This window comes from Pipra filicauda, unplaced genomic scaffold (assembly GCF_003945595.2).
Source record: "Pipra filicauda isolate LSUMZ 115617 unplaced genomic scaffold, ASM394559v2 scaffold271_size1040873_pilon, whole genome shotgun sequence".
Lineage (NCBI taxonomy): Eukaryota > Metazoa > Chordata > Aves > Passeriformes > Pipridae > Pipra > Pipra filicauda.
The window spans coordinates 790,797-815,021 of NW_024104389.1; the positions used below are offsets into that span (position 1 = coordinate 790,797).

General features: G+C 37.4%; 1 protein-coding gene across 4 annotated transcripts in view; it reads right to left on the bottom strand.

The window, feature by feature from the left end:
* The window catches only part of PTPRM (protein tyrosine phosphatase receptor type M), a 354,996-nt gene that overhangs the window by 178,413 nt on the left and 152,358 nt on the right, over positions 1–24,225 (bottom strand). For all 4 annotated transcript variants that reach the window (XM_027737101.2, XM_027737100.2, XM_027737093.2 and 1 more), the window contains exons 11-12: positions 2,184–2,457; positions 1,023–1,059 (exon numbers count right to left, since the gene is read on the bottom strand). In XM_027737101.2, the coding sequence (XP_027592902.2) occupies positions 1,023–1,059; positions 2,184–2,457 (311 nt within the window). The remainder of the gene's footprint in view (positions 1–1,022; positions 1,060–2,183; positions 2,458–24,225) is intronic.

Sequence of the window (24,225 nt, forward strand, 5' to 3'; positions counted from 1 at the left end):
GCATGAAAATGTATTTTCACATCAGGGAGGATCCAGCCTTTCAACAGGAACAACTTCACGCTAACATTTCTGATACTTTTAACTAATGACATTCTCATCCATCCCATTTAGACTTAATGGTGGTGCATGTAAAGGAAATCATAGTGGGATCGGTTGCATCAGGGATAGTCAGTGAGACAAGCATGATCTCCTGCAAGATACAGTGGTATGATACAGTGGTATAGGGAGGAAGCATTTTTTGTTTCATACTCTTGGCCAGGTGCCCAAACTGTGAGGTGATATTACCTGTTCCTACTCACAGCAGCACTTTCTTCCCTTTTCCTCTATTACAATCTCCAAATAATGGCACTACGCCATCACTTCTCTTTCAAATTTTGAAGTCGCCACCAGCTAGAAGTACTAAAAAGGTGAGACTACAAAGATAATCACAGACAGATCTAGACCCCATGGATAAACAGATCAACACTATGTTTATCTTTCCTTGTTTAGGGATAAAAACTATAACTAGCACTGTCCCAGTTATACAAACTTATTTCACAAATGGTAGTATCATGTGTTGACAGTCAAATAAATATGGATGATGTGTACCATGAAAATGAAGAACATGTATTCTCCGCTTTTCTTTTATAAAGCAATTAAGATAACACAATTGCTTACGAATAAGGGGCAATTTTTCACCATGGACAGATAAGCAGCTAGTATGCACTCTGCAATTGGCAACTTTACAACTCTACTATATATATATTAAGGTCCAAAATATTTATTGTGAGATCATATAAAAACCCACAGAATATATTCTAAAAACTCTGTGTTCAAAAATAATTAACGCATTTATTATTAAAACAAACAAACAAACAAATTTCCTAAATCCCAGTTAGAAACGCAAATGATTCTTTGAAAATTCTGTAATAGGTTTAGTGATGCCTTTGAGCAATATAAACTCTTCTGGAAGGTTGCAAGGACCATGTGAGGAGAAGGTCAGCAAGCTGAAGTACAGAATACATGACATAATACGAACATACCTTTTGTGGCTACCCTGACGCAGTCGATTTTGGTTTCCTGTGTCAAATAAAGAGGAAAAAGGTCACACCTTGTGTTTCTAAGCAGAGAAAATCATCCACGATTCTATTCTTAAAAGTACTGATAAAATGTCAGAGAAGAATGTGCCTCATTACATATTTAACTGCTTATTAGGTAGCTCCAAAGTGTGTTCATAATAGGGACAAACACTGCTTGGGTATGGTACACAAACATTTCACTTAATATTCCTCTAAAAGTAGAAAATACGTGAAAGATATTCACAACAGCACAGGCAAGTGTTCAGCTTTTAACTTTGGTAACATAATGACTTTGGGAAATTTTTCTTTTTCTTACGGATAGTATAGTTTGAGGCATCATGCAAGACAATTTTGGAAAGAAAAAATAATCAATGGTGTTTCACATTTCTGCACTGTCAGTGCACTGTGAAAGAGGGACCATTATGGTTTCTGGCAGAAAACATTTCCAGGCTGTCAGCACAGACAGTCAAAGCTTATCAAGAGCTGAAGGGCTCTGAGTAGGTCTGTCCAGGAAATGAAAAACAATTCCAGGAAGAATTAGTCAGATGAAACATGATCTGTGAAGATCTTTTTACACACTTTTCAGTTCCATCTACCCCTTTTTCTTTTACTGTTTGGAGAAAGGGAAAAAAGAAGTGGTTTCTAATTCAATCAGGGCAACCAAATGAGAAAATGAGAGTTCAAGGCATTAGAAACTAAGGTAATAGGACTGGACATGCCAAGACAGATGTGCTAAAACCCACAGTCAAGTTTGGCTTAAACTTTAAAAAAAATCACAACATTCTCTTGTTCAAAGCAAAAAAAACCAAAAACAAACAAAAAGGAAGAAAAAATGCCAGTCAAACATGGTCACTGGACAGCTTTTAGATAATAAGACAGAATGTTAACATACTACTTTGCCTGCTCACTACTGACAAAATGTGCTGTTTTCCCCTCCTCTTTCCTATAACTTTTAATCATTAAGCAATATTGTGTTAGGAAAACCACTATTTTTTAAACTCTGCGTTAAATTTCACGATTACTTCATTTTCTCATTAGCAACTAAATTGGGCATCTTTCTAGTTGGTGCCAATCATTTATTTCCACACAAATACTGAATAAAATCACGCCTGTCACAAGACTTACCCCATTGGCTCTGCTAGCAGCTTGAAAATAGATGCTGTAGCTCTTATGAGGAAGAAGAGGAGTGTTCCAGAAACCACTGTAGGTTTTGTTATCACCAATAGTAAAAGGTTGAGCAGCTTGTAAACCATTGGCTGGAATCTCCGCAGCAAAGTAGTACTGGGAATTCAAGAGGGAGGCATTCTGGAAATGAATGGGCACTGGGTAGCACTTGAGGATTTCAGTTGTCTTTTTGGTCCTCCGTGGGCGTTCTTCTTCAACAACTATTTGATAGACACTAAGAATGTAGAGAGGGAAGAACAAAAAAAACACACTGGTTATTTTAAGACATGGGCAGTCAATTCATTCTGAAACCATAATACAATATTTATGGGAAAAAAAGAACTGTTAAAAGCAAAGAACACAAGAAGAAAGTGTCATTTTGATATTGAGGTGTATACATTTCTGGAACAGATATATACTTGCAAACAAATTCAGTTTGTTTTGGAAAAATAAAATAAGCCATACACATCACAGTTTTTCATACAATGGATGACAGAACATTTTCTTGTTCAAACTCTTGTACAGAAAACGTGTGCTTAATTAGTGCTAAAATGTGGAATTAAATATTATTTTGTTCCCCAAAGTAAGTATAAAGCTATAGATTCCATTCTCTACCCTTTTTATCCTATCTAAATGAAATGAAATTAGTACTAAGTAAAAATGAATAAATAAATTACAAAGACACAAGGAACAGCATTTGCTTAACTGTTGACATTATAACTATTTATAAAAGCACACACAGAGTAAAGTTTCAGTAGTATGTTGACTATTGCTGAGCAAAAATAAAACACTTTTTGATGGAAGTTATTCTCACTCAGAGAATAACTTTTACACACTCCTACAGACAACCATATTTTTAAGTGTTTCTGTATTCTGCAAAGCAATTCAGTTTGCGCTTGCAGTCTTCGCTGTACTGGGACCCAGAGAGAATGGTCCATCTCTCTCCACTGTAAAGGTGCTATGGACATTGAAGCAGGAACAAAGAAATTGCAATTTCTGCTGTATATGCAAACTGTAATCATTATACCCTTGCAGTTGCTGAAAAGGACTGAGTCGGTGCTTTTAAATTTGCGAAGTGGGAAGTCCACGTCTCCAAAGAGGACTGGCTTGCAAGTTTATTGCTTCACTGGGGACCAGTGATTCTTAATCAGTATTTGTCTTCTGGAATCTTGAATCCCAGTAAGCAAGTTAGTCTAGATAATTGATGTTAAAGTGGCAATGTGTCCACAGTTTTGCATATCATCCAAATCCAATAACAATTTATGATCTTTGAAGTCGATAGTTCAGAAAAGGTACAATCTCTGGGTAGGTTAACTTTCTTAAAGACGAAATATCCACACAGTCTTCTGACATGTTCCCGTTCCATCATCTGTAGGCAGAGGATTGTGTTTATAGAATCACAGATTCAATTAGGTTGCACCAGACTCCTGAGCTCATCGAGTCCAACCTATGATCAAACACCACCATGTCAACTAGACCATGGCACTGAGTGCCACAGCCAGCCTTTTCCTAAACAGTCCAGCCTTTCTTTAAACACCTCCAGGGACAATGACTCCATCACCTCCCTGGGCAGCCCATTCCAATATCTAATCACCCCTTCTGTGAAGAATTTCGTCCTATGTCCAACCTAAACCACCTGTGGTGCAGCTTGAGGCAGAAGACTCTGCCCAAAGTACAGAGACACTTGGGCTGAGCCTCTGCATGTCTGTCTCAGTCTTGTCCCAACAGGGTTTATTGGCTTAGTCATATCACTGCACAGCTATGGCTATTCCCCTTCTAAAGGCAAATCTCATTTAGAAATAGGAGATGACTTTGTGCAGTCACCAACCCACCTCACAACTAGTGAGCTCCTGCACCTGCTGGGGCAGTGCTAGACTCAAGCTCCTTTGGGTGCTAGCATAGAGCTCTTCAGCTCTTGCACTCTCCCAAGCCTTACTCACTTAGCACCCAACCAGACTAACATACTGCTCCTACACTGGAGCTGCCTTTGCATGTTTAGATAATGCTGTGTGCTTGAATGATGTCCCATCAATGGGACTAAGTAATGTGGTCTAGTGGAAGGTGTCCCTGCCCACACCAGGGGGTCAGACTAGATGATCTTTAAAGGTCCTTTTCAATGCAAACCATTCTATGATTCTCTGACACCACAATGCTGGGTTTGCAGAGTCTTCATAGTTAATATCACAAACAGGCAGAAAATCTCTCCATCTCACTGTCTTTTTACCAGACTTAGTGACCCTGTGCCACAGCCCCTGTTAATTATGATTTTAAGATCTAACATCTCCAGCAGGAGATGCTGCCTTCTATGCTGACAAAAAATGCCCAGAAAGTTAACACTAAGAATGCTTAAATAACTCTTCTTCTGTCTGATGTAGACTTTCACCACAGTGGAGCTTTAGTGTAATGTTAACACACTCAAATCTAACTATCTTCATGAAGATACCTACACATATACAGATCTACATATCCTAAAGAACTGAGCAGGCAGAAGGTGTCTACTTTTAGGTCAACTTAATTGCTTCCCAGGCTCCACTGACTATAATAACTAAATGCTCAGCTCACATGTAGACATCTGTAAGTGGGCACCTAAACTTAAATGTTTAAATCTGATACTGAATTCCACTCAGAAATCTAACAATGCATAAATTTAGTACAGCCAGGGAGACAGAGAAATGTCTTGAGGGTCCACTTGAAGGCCACTGTCTGTACATTTTGCAGCTCTGTGCAATGAATTCTTCATATCAAGCAGAAAGATTTTCATTAGTTGATTAATTCCATGCTGAGTAGTAAATGAAGGTCAACACACAGCAACCTTTCTTTGATCCTGTGAGAACTGATTTGTAAAAAAACTAGTCATGAAATATCTATATCACAATCTTGTTTTTCTCTTCCAAATCAATATTTAACATGATTTTAGAAATTAATTTTCTAGAACAAAACAGTTGCTTAGAACTGGGATTCCAAACTACTTTGAAGACAGCATGTTGCCTCCTCTAACTACTAATTTACAGTGAATCTACAATAAATACCAATTGAGAATTTAAATTGAGTATTGGAAAAAAAAAAGTAGAAGGTGATGTAAACATTTATTCTTGCAAGGCAGTGAAGCTGGATACACTCGCCTAATACTGCAGCAAATATAAGAATCCCTCAGTTTCACTAAAGCATGACAGATAGTAAGCTAAGTTACCTGGTTGCCACCTTAGGAGAGCACTGTTACCTTTCTATTGTACCAGGATTGAATACAAAAGGGACCTCAGACCAGGTGAGGCAATATGATCTGTTTCAGTACTGGCTGAAACGAGGATTCTATTTATTTTTCACTCAGTGAATAAAGCTAAAGATTGTAGATACTTTAGAAACAAATATGTCATTAAAATGCTCCTTTTCCTGTGGGAAATCTGTGTTTAGTTATACTACGTGCACTACTCTTTGTATACATTTTAAATGCCTGCCATCTATTCATTCTCAGATACTTTAAAGAAAGAAGTAAGTTGAATGGAGCAATTTCAAACTCAAAATGTCTTTTCATCCTTACTCCACAGACAAATTAGATTTGCAAGCATCTAGACCTCAAATCTATTTGCTCTTTAATAATTTAAGCACTGAAAGGTCAAACAGCTCTTTTCTGTTCCCCTTCATCAAAGTCCAAGTGCTAATGAAAAATAACTAGATCCTATCTGCTGGCCAATTTCCACACACTGCTGTTTCCCTCATGTAAATGAACACATTATGAGCACCTGGGTCAATGGAAACCTGACAGAATTTTATGAGTGATACTTTTTACATTTGTAAAAATGAGATCATCTCGCTAATGAATTTTAAAAAATTACCCCAATTACAATTATAATCCAAAAGTTTTTTATAATTCTTACTATTAACATTGCTTTCTTTAATATGTAGGAGCTGAACTGCATCCTCTGAAAAGGATTCAAACTTCATGAATTGAGCTAGCACTGCACCAAGATTCTATTATTCCTCTTAGGTATTAGTCAGATTTCCTGCTTGTTTGAAGTTGCATTATTCCTTTTCCACACCTCTGCAATTCAGAGAATAACGTTTTCCTATCTGTAATCCAAAAAAGAAAATCTACAGTGTAGTGAAAGGTGCCAAAAGCATATCGGCTATTGGTAGAATTTAGACTGATCTTTCTGAAGGAGAGAAATGTAATTTAAGTATAATTCACATTATGCAGTTCTACTATAGAATTTCCATGCCTTGGAAATTAAATACAATTTCTATTTTTATATAGACTGAAATTTATTGTTGCTTTGAGAAGGGAACATATGGGAATTATTTTTAACCTAGGATTCAAATATTTCAAATTTGAGGATTAAAATGGTGTATGGGAAAAGGAAAAAAAAAATGTAATATTTAAGCTACTTTTTATTTTAAGAATTCCAAACCAGTTCCAAATGTAAATGATTACGCAGAGATACAGATCTGACTATAATAGCTTTAAGTTTTGTTAGAAATTAGACATAGCAGGCTTCTAAGATACTTATTAAAATTGGATTGCTTAAATTGAAATGGTATGCCAATGTCTGATAAATATACTATTTTTTTCAGAGTTAAAAAAGTGACATGAAAGAAGAAAACATGTTAACACAGTAATAACAGATGCTCAGAATACTTAGACAAATGAACCAAACCATTCAAAAAATTTAAAGGATGATTTAAGCATATATCTATTCTGAAGTACACAAAAGGATGGATTTTAGTAAATTCCTGAATCTGGAAATTATTCCATGTTACTGGAATGCAGTAAATCAAATTTTAATTAATCAAAGTCTCATCCAAAGTTACAAAATAACTTTCCAAGGAGGACCCATTGGATACAAGCATGGACTTCAGGATTCTTCATACAGAAGTCCTTAACATGTACAATCTATGCATTTATTACTTGAAATTTAGGAATCTGTAATTATACCTCCACCAAAAGTAATTCCAAATCATAAGCAAAGGGAAAACAAGCTTGATTACTTCATTGTTGAAATGTCAGTTCAATTTTGTCTCTCTAAAACAGTCTTGATGCTTCACACAACTGAAGCAATAAAGAATTTTTTAAAATTTCTTTTACAGAAAGAACTGAATATAGACTAAGATGATCTGAAGTTATTTACTAGTCTTAATACAACTGCTGTGTGTGATCCTAGGCCAGTCAATTCAGTATTTTGGGCCTCGAACTCTAGCTGTAAAATGAGAATAGGAAACTTTCTTATTCCCTCTGGCCTGCTTCAATTGTTCAAAACTAAAAACTTTTCAAGACCTTCTCTCTTATTTTCCTTGAAAAAAGGTGGGTTTTTTCCCTAGGAAATGTACAAAGCCTGCAAAGCTCTTAAGCTCCACTAAGAGTGCCCTGGTCAGCTGTGTAAACTGTTTTGCAGACTGTTACGGTGACACTTGAGCCTAATTTGAAGTTTTCTGCTCATTGTAGTATCTTCTTATTCTCATGCTTTATTATAAATATATATAACTCGTACTTTTTATAGATTTATTTCTGTATCTTGACTTGCATACTTGTTTTGTTTTATGCTTACAGATTCAAACAATAGAATGACCTTTAATCTACAACTTGACCATTATTTCAGTTACTCATTCTCATAATCCTATTTATCTGTATGCTAAAATCACTTTACTGCATTCTTCTACTAAGATACTAGTTCCAATAAAAGGTAAAATTAAAAAACCCAAACCCCACCCTGTTATCTCAGGTTTATGTCCATAATTGCTCAAACCATAACAGTCTGTAGGGTCCCCACAGTTTCAGCAATACTTCTGCAGACCCTGAAAATTCGTCTGTGGTACTGCCATTTAAGACATAAGCTCTTTTAAAATATATATTGTTTTGTCAATGTTTTGCTTCTAAAGCTTCATACATCTTTGTTCATCAAGTGTGATGCAGGTTCATTACCTAACACTGCTTCTGGAAAAGAATATAATCTTCAGAAATTTTTTTCTATACAATATGCAACGTAACTTCCCCTTGATCTCTGTCATCAGTTGTCTCTGAGACAGTCGTAACATATTTATATGAATTAAGATTGGAGATTTTGATCTACTTCTTCCTGCCCTTATATTGCACTAGATTCTTGTAATTCATCCTATAACTTACAATTTTACAGTACTAGAAATTATATGTAAATCACATCTTGAAATGGAAGAGGGAAATTACTCTTTAAAGGACAAATATTAATAATTTACAGTTAGCAGGCAAATAGAAGAAGGCTACAAGAAATTGCCACTAACTCTCCTCCTACTGTGCAAGAGTCTGTGTATTTATTATAGGTGGCATTAAATAAAAGTGATAAACAATCCCTCATTTATCAGGTGTATCACCATCACAGCTACATAGGCTTTTCCAGTGGTCAGGAGTTCTAGCAACACCTAATATATAGTGAATTAAATATACTCTGTGTACAGTCATTTCCAGTACAGATGTGAAGCCAGAGAACCAGCTGAATGGCTGCCCTGTCCCTCTGACCACTGCAGAATTTTGCATATTTTATCAGAGAGGGAAGCACACACTGCTCAGCTATGGAGCAGAAGTAAGACCAGGGAGTTTTTGATTAGCAGTAGGACAAGTGAGTATGCCTACTAATGATGGAGAATGCTGATCAAGGTAGCTCCCTCTATTTCAGGAACATTTTATCTGGGAGATCAGAGATATTCTGGGCTTTTTGCAAAATACAGCATTGCACACTATAACTGCTAAAATGATAAAAAAGTGAAGAAGCCTAAAAAAAATCCCTTGTAGGAACATAATGTTCAGAAATGAAAATATAGAGCTTACAGTAAAGAAAACCAAGCAGACCAAACAAAACCTCCAAATTAATGCTGCTATACCGAGGACAACAACAATATAAGCATTACTAAAGTAATATATTACTATGTAATTTATAAAGAGGGGAAAAAGGGAACTAGGCTATGCTATAAATAATATTAGCACAACACAGAAGTAATCAAAATTTGTCCAACTATTCACATTTAAGAACTTGACATACCGGTGTTTAGAAGTGTACTGCCTATTTCTTTGTGTGAGTGAAGGGAGTCTTAAATGCTTTTAACTTTTTGTTTGCATCTTTACTTGGGGTCAGGAGGTTTTATGTAAACAAAAGCTCCACAATCTTTGGCAGGTTTCTAACTCTGCAGGACAGTTGTTGTTTCCTACAAATGTAGGAAAGGGACTAATAAAATACTTTGTGCTATCAGCTTGTTGAAACTTGAATGGAATGATTCTACTTCCACACCTGGCTTTATTTACTACCTTTGCAGGTCAAGAGATAAGTCTGGTTAGATTTTCCAAGGCAGGGTCTGTCCTTATTCTAAGGAAACACTATTACTGGCATCTGAAATTTCCAGCCCATGGGGAAAAGTCAAACTGAAGAAATTTTTCTGAATCAGACCTGGAGTGAACACAAGAGAGACTAGTATTATACAGCACCTCCATTGTCATGCAAGAAGCCGTATTTCTCAGATCAATCAAAGCAGAAATACTTAAACAGCTGTAAAGGAGGAGATAAGACAGCCTAGGTTCAGTCCCTAGAGGTACTGCCAAATGTAAACTCTCAGGTGTCATAATAAGCTTTATCTTCACAGACCCAAGTCCATTGGGGAACAGTATCTGGTTTTTAATGTAAAAGTCCCAAGCTGCTCTGTGACTGCCCAACTCCTTTGTATGGACAGTCTCAAAAACTTAAAAGTCAGTATTTACAAAGGGGATTTTCTGGGAAAAACACATCCAAGCAAACCTCTCCTTACCATTCCTATAGATTCATACAGGAAATCCCGAACAATTTTTCAAATGGGAAGCATTATTTCACTGGAAGTTAAAGATATTATGCTTGTTCTTTTCTCCAAGGACAGTTACTACAGGAGGATACAAAAACAGGTTCAGTTCCCTTGAGACAAAAAACATTTGCTACATAATATCTTAATTGTAGAAGAGTCAAATAGGGTCTGAAAGTGGTAATTCAACACCCACTATAAGTTCATCATAGATTCAAGTGCTTTTTCCAAACACAGAACTGATAAACTTCTCTTAATGCAAATCTAGACTCTCTAGGAATTAAGGGACACATCAGAGTCTTGGCTCCAAAAATTCTTAGAAGAAAAACTGCAAGGAAAAGGAGACAACGATGCACAGTCCAGTGGCCAGAGGCAGAGTCTTGTAATTGCAGACAACCACACACCATTCACAAAATGTTTCTGAAATGTCTCCGCCTTTAGATTCAAATGATAATTCAAAATACAGTTTTGTTTTGTTAGTGAGTCAGAGAAGGAGAGAGAGAGTAAAAAAGCCTTTTAAAAATTTCAGCTTGTGATAGTTTGCTATTTAGCAGGACAATAAAAGATTTCCAACGTGTAAGTAGTAGTAGATAATCTGTATTCTGTTTTTACAGTATATAGCGTACTGATGGACTGCAGTTTTAACTCTGGCCAGTCCTTTGCAAAAAATCAATAAATTTAATACATTTGCTAACCTACCCTTATTCAAAAGAAGTATTAATTTATTATTGAAACAGCATATTAAAATTTATAAGAACCATTTGCCCAACACATATATAAGTGGTGGTTAAATATAATGCCAACAGTAACTGTAGCACAAGAGGCTACTCTGTTAACTGAGATTTGTGAACTGGCAAGGGCATCAAAACTGTTCTCTAAACACTCCCAACCCCTCTAATCCTTGATAAATATTGAAGAAATTGTATTTTTTTCTCCCTCGTTATACAGCTCCATTGTTAATTATTTCTACTTATTTAAATACCGGTGCCCAGCTAAGCCTTGGCAGTGGTATTACCACACTGGTCTACAAGTGTTAAGTGACTGCCATAATTGCCACAAACAGGATGACAAAGATGCAACTATGTCTTCACAACTGCTAAATACATTTCTACACCTGAAATTCCTTAATCCTGAACACTCACTTTCCAAGGGACTGAGTACTACTCTACAGTGATATGATCAATTTGATGAGACACAATGTATTAGCAACTCCGCGTACTTAAGAAATAACAACATAATTCTATCTCTCTTTTTTTCTATAAAGGTAATAATATACATCCCTTTGTCATTTTGAAGGTTTTTAATTATTGTTTCTTCTGCTGAAAAAAATAATTGTTCTAAAATACTGCAGGCCACAAAAAACCCCTATGATCAGATATATACTTTTTCTGAATATTTTTAACTTCTCTGTGGCTTCTGCTCTCCATACTTAATATTATTAATTTATGTATTTGGTTCTATTTTTATCAAACTCAAAAATGTCAAGAAAATATAAAATTTTTGTAAATACTCTGTAGACCTGCATGGAACAAAGTGAGTAAAAAAAGAAAAAAAAAAATTAAACCTACTTATAACAGTATTGTTTCACACTGAGTTCAAAGAAGCTTTCTAGAGATGTCAGTAATATAATACAAGAGAGCATTTGGCTCTGTATTCATAAATTCTTTCAGGTATTAATTGTGTGTTATCTGGACAAGCAAAAGACATCTTTGACTACAGATCTTCCCCAATGTGCTCCATACTCTATCAGTGAGATCTACTAAATACAGACTGCAAGTGACAAGCTAAGAAAGGCACTAGAGATTTGGCAGTGTTTTTTGGCTGAGTTTTTTGTTTTGTTTTGTTTGTTTGCTTGTTTCAGAAAAAAAAAAGAAATGTTTACAATGAAGGCATTGTAAGGACACAGTTTTAGTTTGCAGTAAGTAACTGTGCATCTGAAAAGAGAAAAAAATCGAGCAAACAGAACTAGAAAACGATTGAAACATTCAAGAATACGAAAGACCACACAAGGCAGGAATGTAGAGAAGAAGAGAAGAAAATAAAAGGAAAATAAAAGAATACATAATGTACTGAAAACAGCTGGAGATGTATCATCATGTTTGGTAATCAAGAAGTGAAATAAAAAGTAATAGTAGGTAAGATAAAATAAAAATGAAGACTATCTAACATAGTTACACTTTAAACGAAGCATTTTTTAACAACTTACAGTCAGCTGTTTTTTATAAATTATATGCAACATACTTGTAAAAGGTGCTTGATTTCACAGCAATATTACAAAATAAAACACCTTTTACAAACAAATTGTGCATAATTTATTAAATTACTTTATTTCATAATATGGTTGTGAAATCACGTTATATACTTTTGTAAGATTGGCATTGTTATCCAAGAATGACTGCTACAAGATCTCTTTACACTCACTGTGATCTAGTCAGTATTTTTTAAATTGTACTATCAACTGATATTTGGCTTCTTCCATAAATAAATCTGGTAAACATAAGCTTACAGTCTTTCTGATAGGTATGCCACCATTACATTTTTGGCAAACATAAAATGTCTCTGCTGACAACTCTTTCATGTATATGGGACACCATCCCACTTACATTGATCACGTACTGGGTTTTTTTAACGCCATTTGAAACGGAAGATGCTTCAAAGCCTTATAAATAGACTAAGATGCTACAAGCTTTACAGGAAGAAGTTCAGAATGTGTACCCAAGAACATGCCGTTAATCTCATTTTATACTCCACACGTCATCTGTGATACCCAGCTCCCACCCTCAGTACGCTCAGTTCCTCTTAGTATCTCCCAAAAACTCGCTGGGAAAGAGGCAACACACGCTGCGGTTGTTTCTGGGCTACATACAGGCCTGCTGGTATGTGCACTGTAGCTCTCTACAAGGGGATCAAATGAACTGAACTAACTAACTAACACAGCCCATCCTTCAGATGCTAATCTGGGTCTTTCATAGAGATTCCAAAATATGTGAGAAACTTACTATTTATGCAACATTCAACTATTTCATATGTGCTTGAAAATTTCTAAGAGGTCCAATGTTAATAAGGGAAGAAAGGAACATACAGGCAGCTGAACAGGGTGATACTTAAGACTTTCTTTCTTAGGAAACCAGGAATCAGGTGTAAACTTTAACTTAGTTATGTTCCAGAAAGTTTAATTCTGCTCCTAGATATGTAATATAGCACACACAAGTGAAGCAGCACTCCCTTTCTTCATTTTACCACTGAAAAGTTTTATTCCTACTGAGTAAGGACTCAGTCCCTCTAGGCAGCAGATACTATTGATCTTACTCCACAAGGCTTTATGCTCTTAATTTAAACCCAAGCAGCAATATCACTAACTTAAATGATGCTGGTCTAAACTGAACTAACCTAAAGCTTCAGATTCTCCAGGGATTTGAGACTGACTTCACTACAGAGAAGCATAAAATAGGGATGCCTTCTACTTTCTTTATAGTCTGCTCACAACATGGCTTTAAAATGAATGCAAATCACGGACAGATTGTGAGGATACTAATTCCACAAAATAGTCCACAAAGCCACTATTCTGAGATCTTCCAGTGGTCAACATGGAAAAACTGAATTAAAAAAAAAATTGTCTTTAGAGAGTTAGCTATACAGATAGCTGCTTATTATGGCACTCCTCACCATTGAGAAGTTGGTCACAATCATACATAGATACGTTTTCCTCTTTTTTCTTTAAAGAGGAAAAGGTTATTTCTATTTATTTTAACTTCAGAGATAGGAATGGAGAGAGCATGAAATATTGATTTGCAGAAAGTTGCACAGACTGTCCCAATCTGCATCAGAAATAAAACTGTGCTCCCATCTGCATCGAGCCCCAGTGCTGTATCTTCTAGGCCATCCTTCCATCACTGCAAGATTATGGGTTTTCTGTAACCAGAAACACACTGCAGTTCCTCTCCTGACCATCTGAAGAGTCTTCCCTCCTCTTCATCTCCAACAGAGCTCTCCCTCTCCTAAGAGGGGTCCACTCACTTCCTAACTGTCTTCGTTGTGTACAAACAAATAAAAATTATTAAAAAAAAAAGTTGCAGTTGTAGATTTCAAGAGGTTATTTCTGTTGATATCAAAGAATTAATAAACCACTTCAAGTATAGGACTTCTACACTACCCCGCAGGTGATCTGCCTTAATCTGAGTACTTTTTTCAGCAATCATCTATGCAAAACAGTAAGGGAAAGAGGAAGAGGGTGAGAGGAAGGTGGGGAGAGAGAAGGAAGCAGAGTTAAAAAACGAGAGAGGGAGAGGGGGAGGAAAACTTCTGTAAAATCCTGTCAAGAACAGGAATGCCAGCTAGTCACAAATTACGTGGGAAGCTTTTATAATGAAAACCACCGATCATCAAAGTTATCTAGGTTTATGAAACATTTCTCTCCAATCTTGTTTATAGTTATTTATATAAGACTTCCTCCATCTTTCAAAATTTTTATTAAAAACACCTTATTTCCATCAGAATAGCTTTGAGTAACAACTCTCCCACTCCCACCCCACCTCAGTAAACAGTGCAGTGAAAGGAAAGCATTTAGGTTTATTCCAGTTTAAAGAACAAATAGCAAATCAACTTAAATGCTCTCATTTTTACATCTGTCATGCTGTGGAGGTGTTTGTGCTTAGTACAGCTCAGGGAACAGTGTGTAACTCTTAGTACAAAAAGCATATGACCTAAACTGGTCTTGCTCATGAAATACAATAATGAAAACAGTTAATAGCTGGTCTTGCACAGACCATATTTGTTAGATACCTGTCATGGTTTGAGAGCCTCAAAATCTAATTCCCTAGTCCAAACCCCCTCCCACATCTCAACCCAGTGTGAGATGGTTTCCAGACACCACATGAGACTCAAAATGGGGGAAAGGGAATATATATTACAATGACTGTACAAATAAATATTACAATACATTATATACAACCTTAACTATCTCTACCATGACATAAAACTATTTACAATGGATCAAATCTCTTCTCCCCTCCAAATAAAAGTCCAGGAGGGAAGAAGGAAAGATCCCTTTCCACTTTCAGAGTAGCAATATCTCTAGGGCAGCAGGTCTATTTGTTTCGCTCTTCTTCTCATGCAGCAGCTGGATCTCTGCTAGTACACACGAGGGGCATCCAAGCCCCTCGGCCACTCGTCTTCAAACAAGGGTCTTCTGCCATGGGCTGCGTTTCCCAGGACAAGGGCGCTATCACCACGTCATATCACGAAGCGCAGGGGTCTTCGTGACGGTCCTTATCTTCAGGGGATTCAAGTTCCCTACAGAGCTCTGTGCTCTGTCTCAAGCAGCGAGGGGGCCAAGGTCACCCCCTCCGCATTCCTTCTGAGCTTTACAGCTCTTTCTGCAGTGTTGTAGCACTTCAAGGCTCTTTCAAGTAAGAGTTTATCATCTTCCTCCTTTCTCGGAGGTCTCAGAGGGGTATGGGGTTTTATTTCAGTTCTTACCCCAACTTCCTCTCTCTCTGCTGCTGCTCTCTCTCTCTCTCTCGGCTCTCTCAGACAACTCTGTGTCTTTGGTTGCATGCTGTTTGCTGCTGCTTCTCTGGTTCAGTTCTTATCTGTTGGCTTTTAGCCATAGCCTCTGTTCACTGCTGTCTCTGCCGCTGCTTTTCAGTATCTCTTGCTGCGGCTCACAGTGGAGAAACATCCCCCAGCTCATAGCTACAGACACACAGTCCAGCTTAACACTGTTCCAAGTCTCTGTAGCCCCCCTGCCGGGGGCCCCAGCCCCCAGTGGGGGCTCCTGCTGTTTCTCCTTGTGGTATCACAACATGGCTACTTCTCCTACAACAGCTACAACTAACCTTCTCTTCTGTTCTGCTTGTGATATGTTTATATTTTGCAGAAGCGCTCATTGGGTAAAACCTCAAAACTTCAAGGGTCACCACCCCCTAGGGTTTTACCATTTTATAACTGCAGGGGGAAAACTGTTTCCCCCCACCACAATACCACATCTGATACAATAACACAACACTGAGCATTTCAGTCTTGTAACTTTAATTTCTCTTTGTCCTGGCTTGATCAAAATAGGATCAGCTCTAAATTGCTTTGAAATATTAGCTGAGTACCATGCACGTATTTTGTATTCTCTCAACCACAACTCATTGCATGGAACTTGCTTGGCATCAATAAGTCACTATAGCTTCTGTGTGTGCACGCGTGTGTGGGAGCGTATGTGTGGCTCAATACCCTGCTGCTAGGCTATTTAGTGATAAAATCTGATATAATAAAATATTAATTACAGCTGAAAGGTTGGGCGAGGAATATGAACTCAATTACAGTCCCATATTGTGAACAAAGGGTAGAGTGAAAAAAATCCTTTAGTTATAGAAGTTTGGGATAATAAAAGAACAACTAGAACATTAGACTCAAGCTGAGTGCTCCCTAAAAGGCCACCTGTTATTAATCTTCACATCAGGCATAGACATTCAACTAAATTAGGTCAAGATGAAAGATTTTTGCTCCTGATTTTTTTGACTTAACTAATTTAAAGATTTCTTTATCTGAGCATTTTTTCTTTGATGTCATTGCAATTCAGTAATTAGAAATTTGTAACAAGCACAAGGAAACATCAATTGTAATTAAAAGTTAGATATCATACACAGTATGCAAAATGATCACCTTACACGGTGACAAGAATTAGCAGTATATTCCAAGAGCCTTCGTTTCAGTCACACTGGCAGTTTCTCTGCACCAAACTGTAGCAGAAGTGGTTCTACCATCTTCGAAAGCCTTTTTTCAGTTTTGTTTTGTTTTCAAAAAATGCCGGCAGTGGAATATAAATTATTTTAAGACTTCTAAAAGATACATTTTTGTTAATCTGTTCGATTTACCTGAGTGTGAATTCAGATGCATTACCAAAGACTTAACAGAATGAGACCAGACTGTAAACAAACACAACCGTGAGCCAAAGTTAGTCCAAATCAAATAATATGACCTTGAAATCACATGCACAGTAGTGAATCATAAGAACTGAGTCATCTTATCTATTACTGCAGGCTAAAATGTGCCATTAGATCATAAAATAAGATTTTCATTGTCTGAAGAACCATGTTCTCTATTAACAATGTTTTCTATTTCAACAAATGTTGCTGAAACTCTGGCAATATATTTTGGTATCAAGCCAGAAAACAGACTTCCAGTGAATTTACATTTATGATACTTGGAACAATCCAAAGACTATTTCAAAGCTTCTTAATCAGCTTTATGTTCTTTGCTTAATTTCTTTTTAAAAAGAACACAGAAAAATGATAAGTTCATAAGTACAAGATAAAAGTATCTTGGTACAGCAAGAGAGGTGCTTTTATAAGCCAATATTACACCATTTAACTCACCAGTTTTCAGGTTGCCAAGGCCAATTTATAGAACAACAGGAAAACATGAGAAAAGGAGTAAAGTCTTGTCACAGATTAAAAGAAATTAAAGAAAGCAAAACTGTCTAAAATGATTTAGTCTAGAAAAGAACGAAGTTAGAGGGGATCTGAAAGAAATATTCAAAATTGAAAGCCATGGCAGGGCTGACTGATCCTTTCTTTTCAATCTGTCACAGAGAAAGAAAATACTGATGCACAACGGTACTGAAGTACAGATCAATGAGGAAGAAACAAAAGGAAATTCCAGGGGTCTAAACACATACAAACCAATATGCAACAATCTGTGAGATTACACAGCCCATCTTATCAGAATCAGAAGTAGCATTTCTGAAAGTGTATGCCTGACTTTCTGATACCGAAAAAAGCTCACTACTGCTTGAAAACTGTAGGTCTGCTTCTGGCTAGAATGCAAAGATTCATTACAACCCACTTTCAGCTCCAACAAAGTTGTTGATGGCACCTGAACCATCAGATTCCACCTGGTTCCATCCTGCTGTGTAAACCAGGGTGTAAAGAAGCAGAAACTAGTTATTTTTCTTATTAAAGAATATGACAAACAGCTATTACCAAGTCTTCCCAAACTGGGTAAGAATAGATCTAGCAAGGTTTAAATGACCAGTTTACTTGGATCCCCAAGGAAACAGGAAGGCCAACTCCCACTTGACAGGGCCAGTCCTAGTTCTTTAAGTCTACATGGGATGAATGTCTTGTGTAATTTGCATTAAATAATTTTCAGACTCAAGTATTTGTTTTGAAATAAATACTATACGATGTTGCTATCATTCTACAATCTTCAGAGTAGCTGTATACAATAGGATAAAATGCTGTACTGGAATTAAAAGGAATAGAGTAATGGAAAAAAAGTGGCAGTCTTCATGCAAGAACCTGCCCAAGCAATTTCTACTTTCAAAGAAGTCAAGGGCCCCTTGCAAACCAGAGGCTTCTTCCTCAATAGCCATGAACAAGATCAGTAGCTACACAAAGCCAAACCCATAAGAATAATGGGAAAAAATACTTTAAGGAATAATGCGATATTCCTAAGGAATAGGAACATTTCCTCAGATATAAATGAGACACACTATCTATAATGCTGCTGATGCCTTTGAGAAAGCACGTAGGATCACTCTTGAGGAGAAAAGACAAAGCAGAAAGACTCGTGTCTTGCAGAATATACCACCTAAGGAGTCTTTCTGCTGTGCCTTTTGCAATCGGACATGTCTATCTCGTATTGGCCTTTTTAGCCACCAACGCGCTTGCAACAAACGTGGGTAGAGCCCTTCCCAAATCTTCGTTCACAAAGCCTAGCCATGATGACTGACACTATTGCTCATTCTCCTGTATTCAACTCCCAATTTCTGTTTATTATGTGTGATGGTGCATCCTAGAGCAGTGGTTTTCATTCAGTTCTCCATGAATTTCTACAGATGTAGTTTGCAAAAGGTAAGAAAAATATACTTAGAGTTTATAGATTTAAAATCACAACATAAAGATCTGCACATACACTGCAACATCTTCGGGGATTTACAAAGTAAAAAGAAAAGATTTCTGTTAAGAGAAACAGATTACAGGTAAGTGATATACTACTTCAATATTTTCTAGTAAACCATAAACCACTGAAATTCTGTGACTATGCTCTGAAGAGTGTCCATGAGGCGTGGACACTCTGCAAATTTAACAATGTTCACATGCATAACTACAGCCAGTTGCACAGCTTTTATTTACAAATGTAAAATAATATGCACATGCATATTGATGAAGGAGCCTGAATGTTACAAAGAAATTTAGAAGTAGTATTTAGAGCAGAAGATGAGCTAATGGATTAATGACACTGTTAACACTAAAAGAATAAGATCTTTATATTATTCTACAAAGCTGTGTGCTGGAAATTCACTACTGAATTGTGCTAGGGAATTAAGCAAATAGATGTATTAAAATGAGTGGTTTATAAGTAGAGGGAGAATGCTTGTTTTCTCCCTTTTTTCAGGGATGCTCTGCAATCTGCTGGTTTGTGTGCAGCACAGAAAGAAAAATATTTGCTGAGGCAGCTGAACGAATACACGAGCCAATTTCAACAGGTTTTTTTGATTCAGAGCTTGAAAACTGTTTACTGCTCATTAAAGCACTCAAGGAGGATACGAAGTTTTTAATCTATTCAATGAGGGGACACAACATGGAGGAGCACAGAGACACTAGCTCAAACAGATCCACTACGGTCATTTAAGATGTTGCCTCATTTGTCTGTCTGCTACTGCCAGATGCTTTGTTTCATGGGAGATTGGTGGAAAGCAGCATGTGCCTGTGCTTCAGTTGCAACTGCAAAGGCTGGCATTATCACTTAAGCAACCCAAGGCACAGACACATTTTTCCTGCTGACTCTGCTGTAGGAGAGCAGGACCACAGCAAAAATAACCACAACAAAATTCTTGCCTCTCAATGCTATCGTCTCTTTCCACAACTTAAATGCAGTGGGTTCCGGTCCAGCAATTTGGAAACGGAGATTACTGTGTTCATTTTCATTCTTTCTTCCCTACAAAAAGGCTCTGCAGGGCATTTTAATCAGCAGTACAGAATGATGCAGGCAGACACAAATAACAAGTCAGTTTTTGTGGCATTGTCCCCAGACTCTCAGGACTTCTGTGGATAAATACAAGGCTGACCTTCTATTCTGTCAGTGAAAGTATAACTCTTCCTCCTCCCTGCACTGGGAATGACTCTACTAGGATTAGGTGGCATAGAAACCTTGGCAGCATGACACTGGTACAGCTCTTCCCACAGGAAATCTGGCCGTAGATAAAAGATTCTGCACAGTTCAGGATTAGCACAACTGTTAAATACAGATGAGATTTTGGTCTTGTGCTTCTACTACCCTTTGAGGCTAATCTTGAAAACAGCTTCAACTAGATGTGAGAATGCAGCTAATTTATCCATCCTCATCTGATTTCCCCATGGTAATTTCTTCCTAAATTCAACATTTTTATAATGCCTTAGACATCTATCCTACTGCTCTCTGAGACTGTTTTAGGCTGAGGCATTTATACTGCTCCTGACTAAAGAGTTGCTGCTTTCAGTTGTAGAGCCCAGTAAGTGACTCTAATGTTTCTTTATGTCATTTAGTGTAATCCAGTTGAGCAGATTAGCTTTTACTTAGCAATGCTTTAGAGTCATGATGCTTGTTGTAAATGCCAGTGATTTCCTTTCCTACTTAAATGAACAGTAAAACAGAAAGTTTTCATGTTAATGTTCAGTAAAATGAGTACTCCTTCAGTATCCAGTGTGGGAAATGACAGCATTTCACTCAGAGTGCATATATAGCTTTTCTTCCTCTTTCCATGTAGCATTCCTCTTTAGTTTTTTGTTTCCTTTAACATTCCTTAATATTAAGTAAGTTTGCTTGCAATGCATCATCAAAACACTTTAGTACACACAGAATGGTTGAATCAAATATTACTTATATTGAGAGTTAGAAATTGCCCCAAATTACTTTGTCCTGGAAACCACAGTCCTCCAGCCATACATTTATGTATTAGTAAAAAAATCTTTTTAAATGCAGCCATTTAGTCTTTGCTAGTGAATAAAGGACTTGCACAAACTTGCTCAAAATGCACAATACTGGAAGAAAAAAATCCTAAAGTCAATAGCAGTATGAAAATGTACCACTGTCAAAGAATCAACGGAAAAGGCAATTAAAATGGTACCAGTTACTTCTATGTTGCAGAAGTTGTGATTATGATATTGTGTTGCTTTCCTGCATATGAGAAAAGCCTCACGGAATTTTGGTTCCCTGTCACTTGGACAACCCAGGTCCATGTGAGAATCTTGACAAAACCTTGTGCTTCTTTGGGGGGTTGTCATGTACAGAAAACTGAAAAAAAAAAGACTCCTGGCACCACCGTGCTGTGTGACTAACCCTCACACAGTACCACATCTCATAATTATTTATATAAACTTAACTAGCACCACCTTCCTCACATGTATATCTACCTGTTCCAATCCACCACTGGGTAGAAAATTTATATTTGAGCTGTTTATATATATATGCTCACTGAACTGAAACTGCTTTCCTTCCCCTCTGAAGTTTATTCCCCTGATGTATTTTTAAAAAATAACCACATCTTCTCTTGGCCTTAACAGGCTAGCTCAAACAAGCAGGGTTCTCTTGGTACCTCCGTACGTAACACAGGTTTTCCCTGACAATTTATGCCATAACGCTCCACTGCTGTAGTGCCAGTAAACTGGTATTCGTAGTTCAGCACGAGGCACAGGAGTTCACTTGAGGTCCTACCAGTGTCTTGTCCAATGGTGTTCATTGCTTGTCACCTTTGCTGGAAACCCCACCCGGTGTGTAGCTGGTTTGCCTGTTTCACAGTCATGCCATGTTTTGATGATTCACAGTCACAATGAAAGCCATCCGTACACACTTTTTTCTCCTGTGTTATTTCCAAAAATGAGCCTCTATCTTACAACATGCATCTTTGTTATTAGCTCATAAAACGCAATCTTTGCATCTCATTCTGAAGGCTATTCAATATTTTCCGTGCAACATTCCAATCCAATGCTGCAGGTAGGATTACTGTTAAATGAATTATAATGTGTTATATTTATATTTTATATCTATAAACAAAACACTCAGAATGTCATTGGGTCACCTCTCAGTTGATAATTCAGTACTTCACAATACAGCACAGTGAACTTGTACTTATATCACGGTCACTGGTTTAGAGCTCTTGTGAACCACTTAAAAATACATAGCTGATTTAAATACTTATGAAAGAAAAGGAGTTGAATCTCAAGAACCACAGAAAATATAAAGTGTATAACATAGCTAGAGCACAGAAAGACTGTTGTGCAACATTGCCAAGGCTTCAGTCCTAACAGGACCCAGGAAGATATGGCTTCCAGTATGACCTGCAAACCTGGCTTCAGTGCTAATTGAGTCCAATGAGTGAACCAGTGTGAAAAGTGACACCATACTTTTCACTTGGGACACCTTACTTGGGCACCTACCACTCAAAGAGTAAAAATACCAATGGGATTCAAACCTTCACAAAAACCAAAGAACTGAGGTAAGATGACAAGCCACTGTGGAAAATCCTCACATAGGATATGAGAAGTGCACATACAGAACACACAGTAAGATCAACAGTGAAAGCTAAGGGTTATATGTGCCTGACAATTCATAACCAGAGTTTTACAGGAATTTACAATGGGTCACTCAGTACTGTGGTTACAGACCAACATGCAGCTACTGTGATACACACTGTCAGAAAATGACTTTAAAATGTCTCCAGAAAGTAGGTCCCCACATAATCCTGTTCAACAACCATTCAGGGAAATGTAGCTGACTCACATATTCCCTCTTCAATCCTTCCACAGCATACAGTAAAATTAAAACAAATCCCTGGCACACTTCAGTAAGCACGGAGCAACAGCATCTCTTACATATTCAAGAAGTGCTCTGGTTGTTCTGCGTTTGATCTTGGGTATGTATAAACTGAGTACCCTTTCAAAAATCATGCAATGCAGTAATTTACATTAATGTTCATAACTCTTTCATTATGGTCCCTCCATTAAACACCTCTTTCTCTCAAGGCAAACACTCAAATACATTTGAGCCCCTCTCAGCAGGAGAAACGTGTCTCTTTGCAACTTCAGAGGGCTACTCTGACATGATGGTAGGATATGACCTCTTATACTGTCTCTATGGGTTGATCAACGGGTCCTTTAACTGAGGAACTTCCTAAATTCAGCCAGAAGTAGATGTTTACATTGAAAGACCTAAAAGGCACCTTATTTGGGGCTGAGCGCTTTCATGAGAGATGTGACAGTCATGCCAGATTCTTCCACAATAACCCAACAACTCTAGCATGTTCTCAGAAATTGGAGTCTAGGGTTCAATGCTGTTTTCAACCTGAGAGGCTTTCACCATACTGCTCCCACACCCCAGCCATCTGTACAGCACTACTGTGGTCTATCCTGAGACTGGTCTAGCATGAAAACAAAAATACAAGAAGAATCAGAGAATCAGGAAGGCATTCAAGAAGAAACCTGTCTAATCAAATGGAGATTCTCCTTATTCTGTCCATTATTTATGTTTTTATTTAAATACCATCTAAAATATAACACATTAAAAGTCACATGAGAAAGGAACATGGACTTCAGGTCTCTTGTTTGCCTAGGAGGAGCTTTAGGAACTTTGTACTTCTAGTTAGAGGTTTCTACTTGTTTACTGAGAACATGATGATATATGAGAACAAGTTGATGGCTTAGACTTGCTAACACTGAGCTGCCTAAAATCCATCTAACCTATATGTGCAACATTCTCTTCCTGTTAGATGGTTTGAAAGGTCCCCAGCAGGGCTGTGGCACCAGCCAGCTACCACTCTTCCCAAAATTTCCAGACATGAATCAGGGCCCATTCCCAACTAGTAATCTGTAAGAGGTCCCAGTGTCTGGGAGCTCTGCAGTATGAATACGGACTGTTTGTAGCCAGTTGGCCTCAGTACAAGAGAATGGTACTGGGCATACAAATTTCACTAGTAAATGCACACACTTTAAGTCAGAACTCAAGCAGGTTAATCTGAGAACTGAGCAGCCATTCCTTAGAAAGAGATCATGACAAAATGACCTTGTTCTGTTCCTTTCATACTCAGAAATCAAGCTGTTCATTTTAGTGAATGGATTTAATAAAAAGCATTTTTTATCAACGCTGACTGAAGTTGGCAGCCCAGAGCCAGCAAAACAGGTATGAGTTCCAAGAGCTTATGATTCACTGGTTGAAATGCTGCTGGACTTCAGCCTTCACCAGGCAG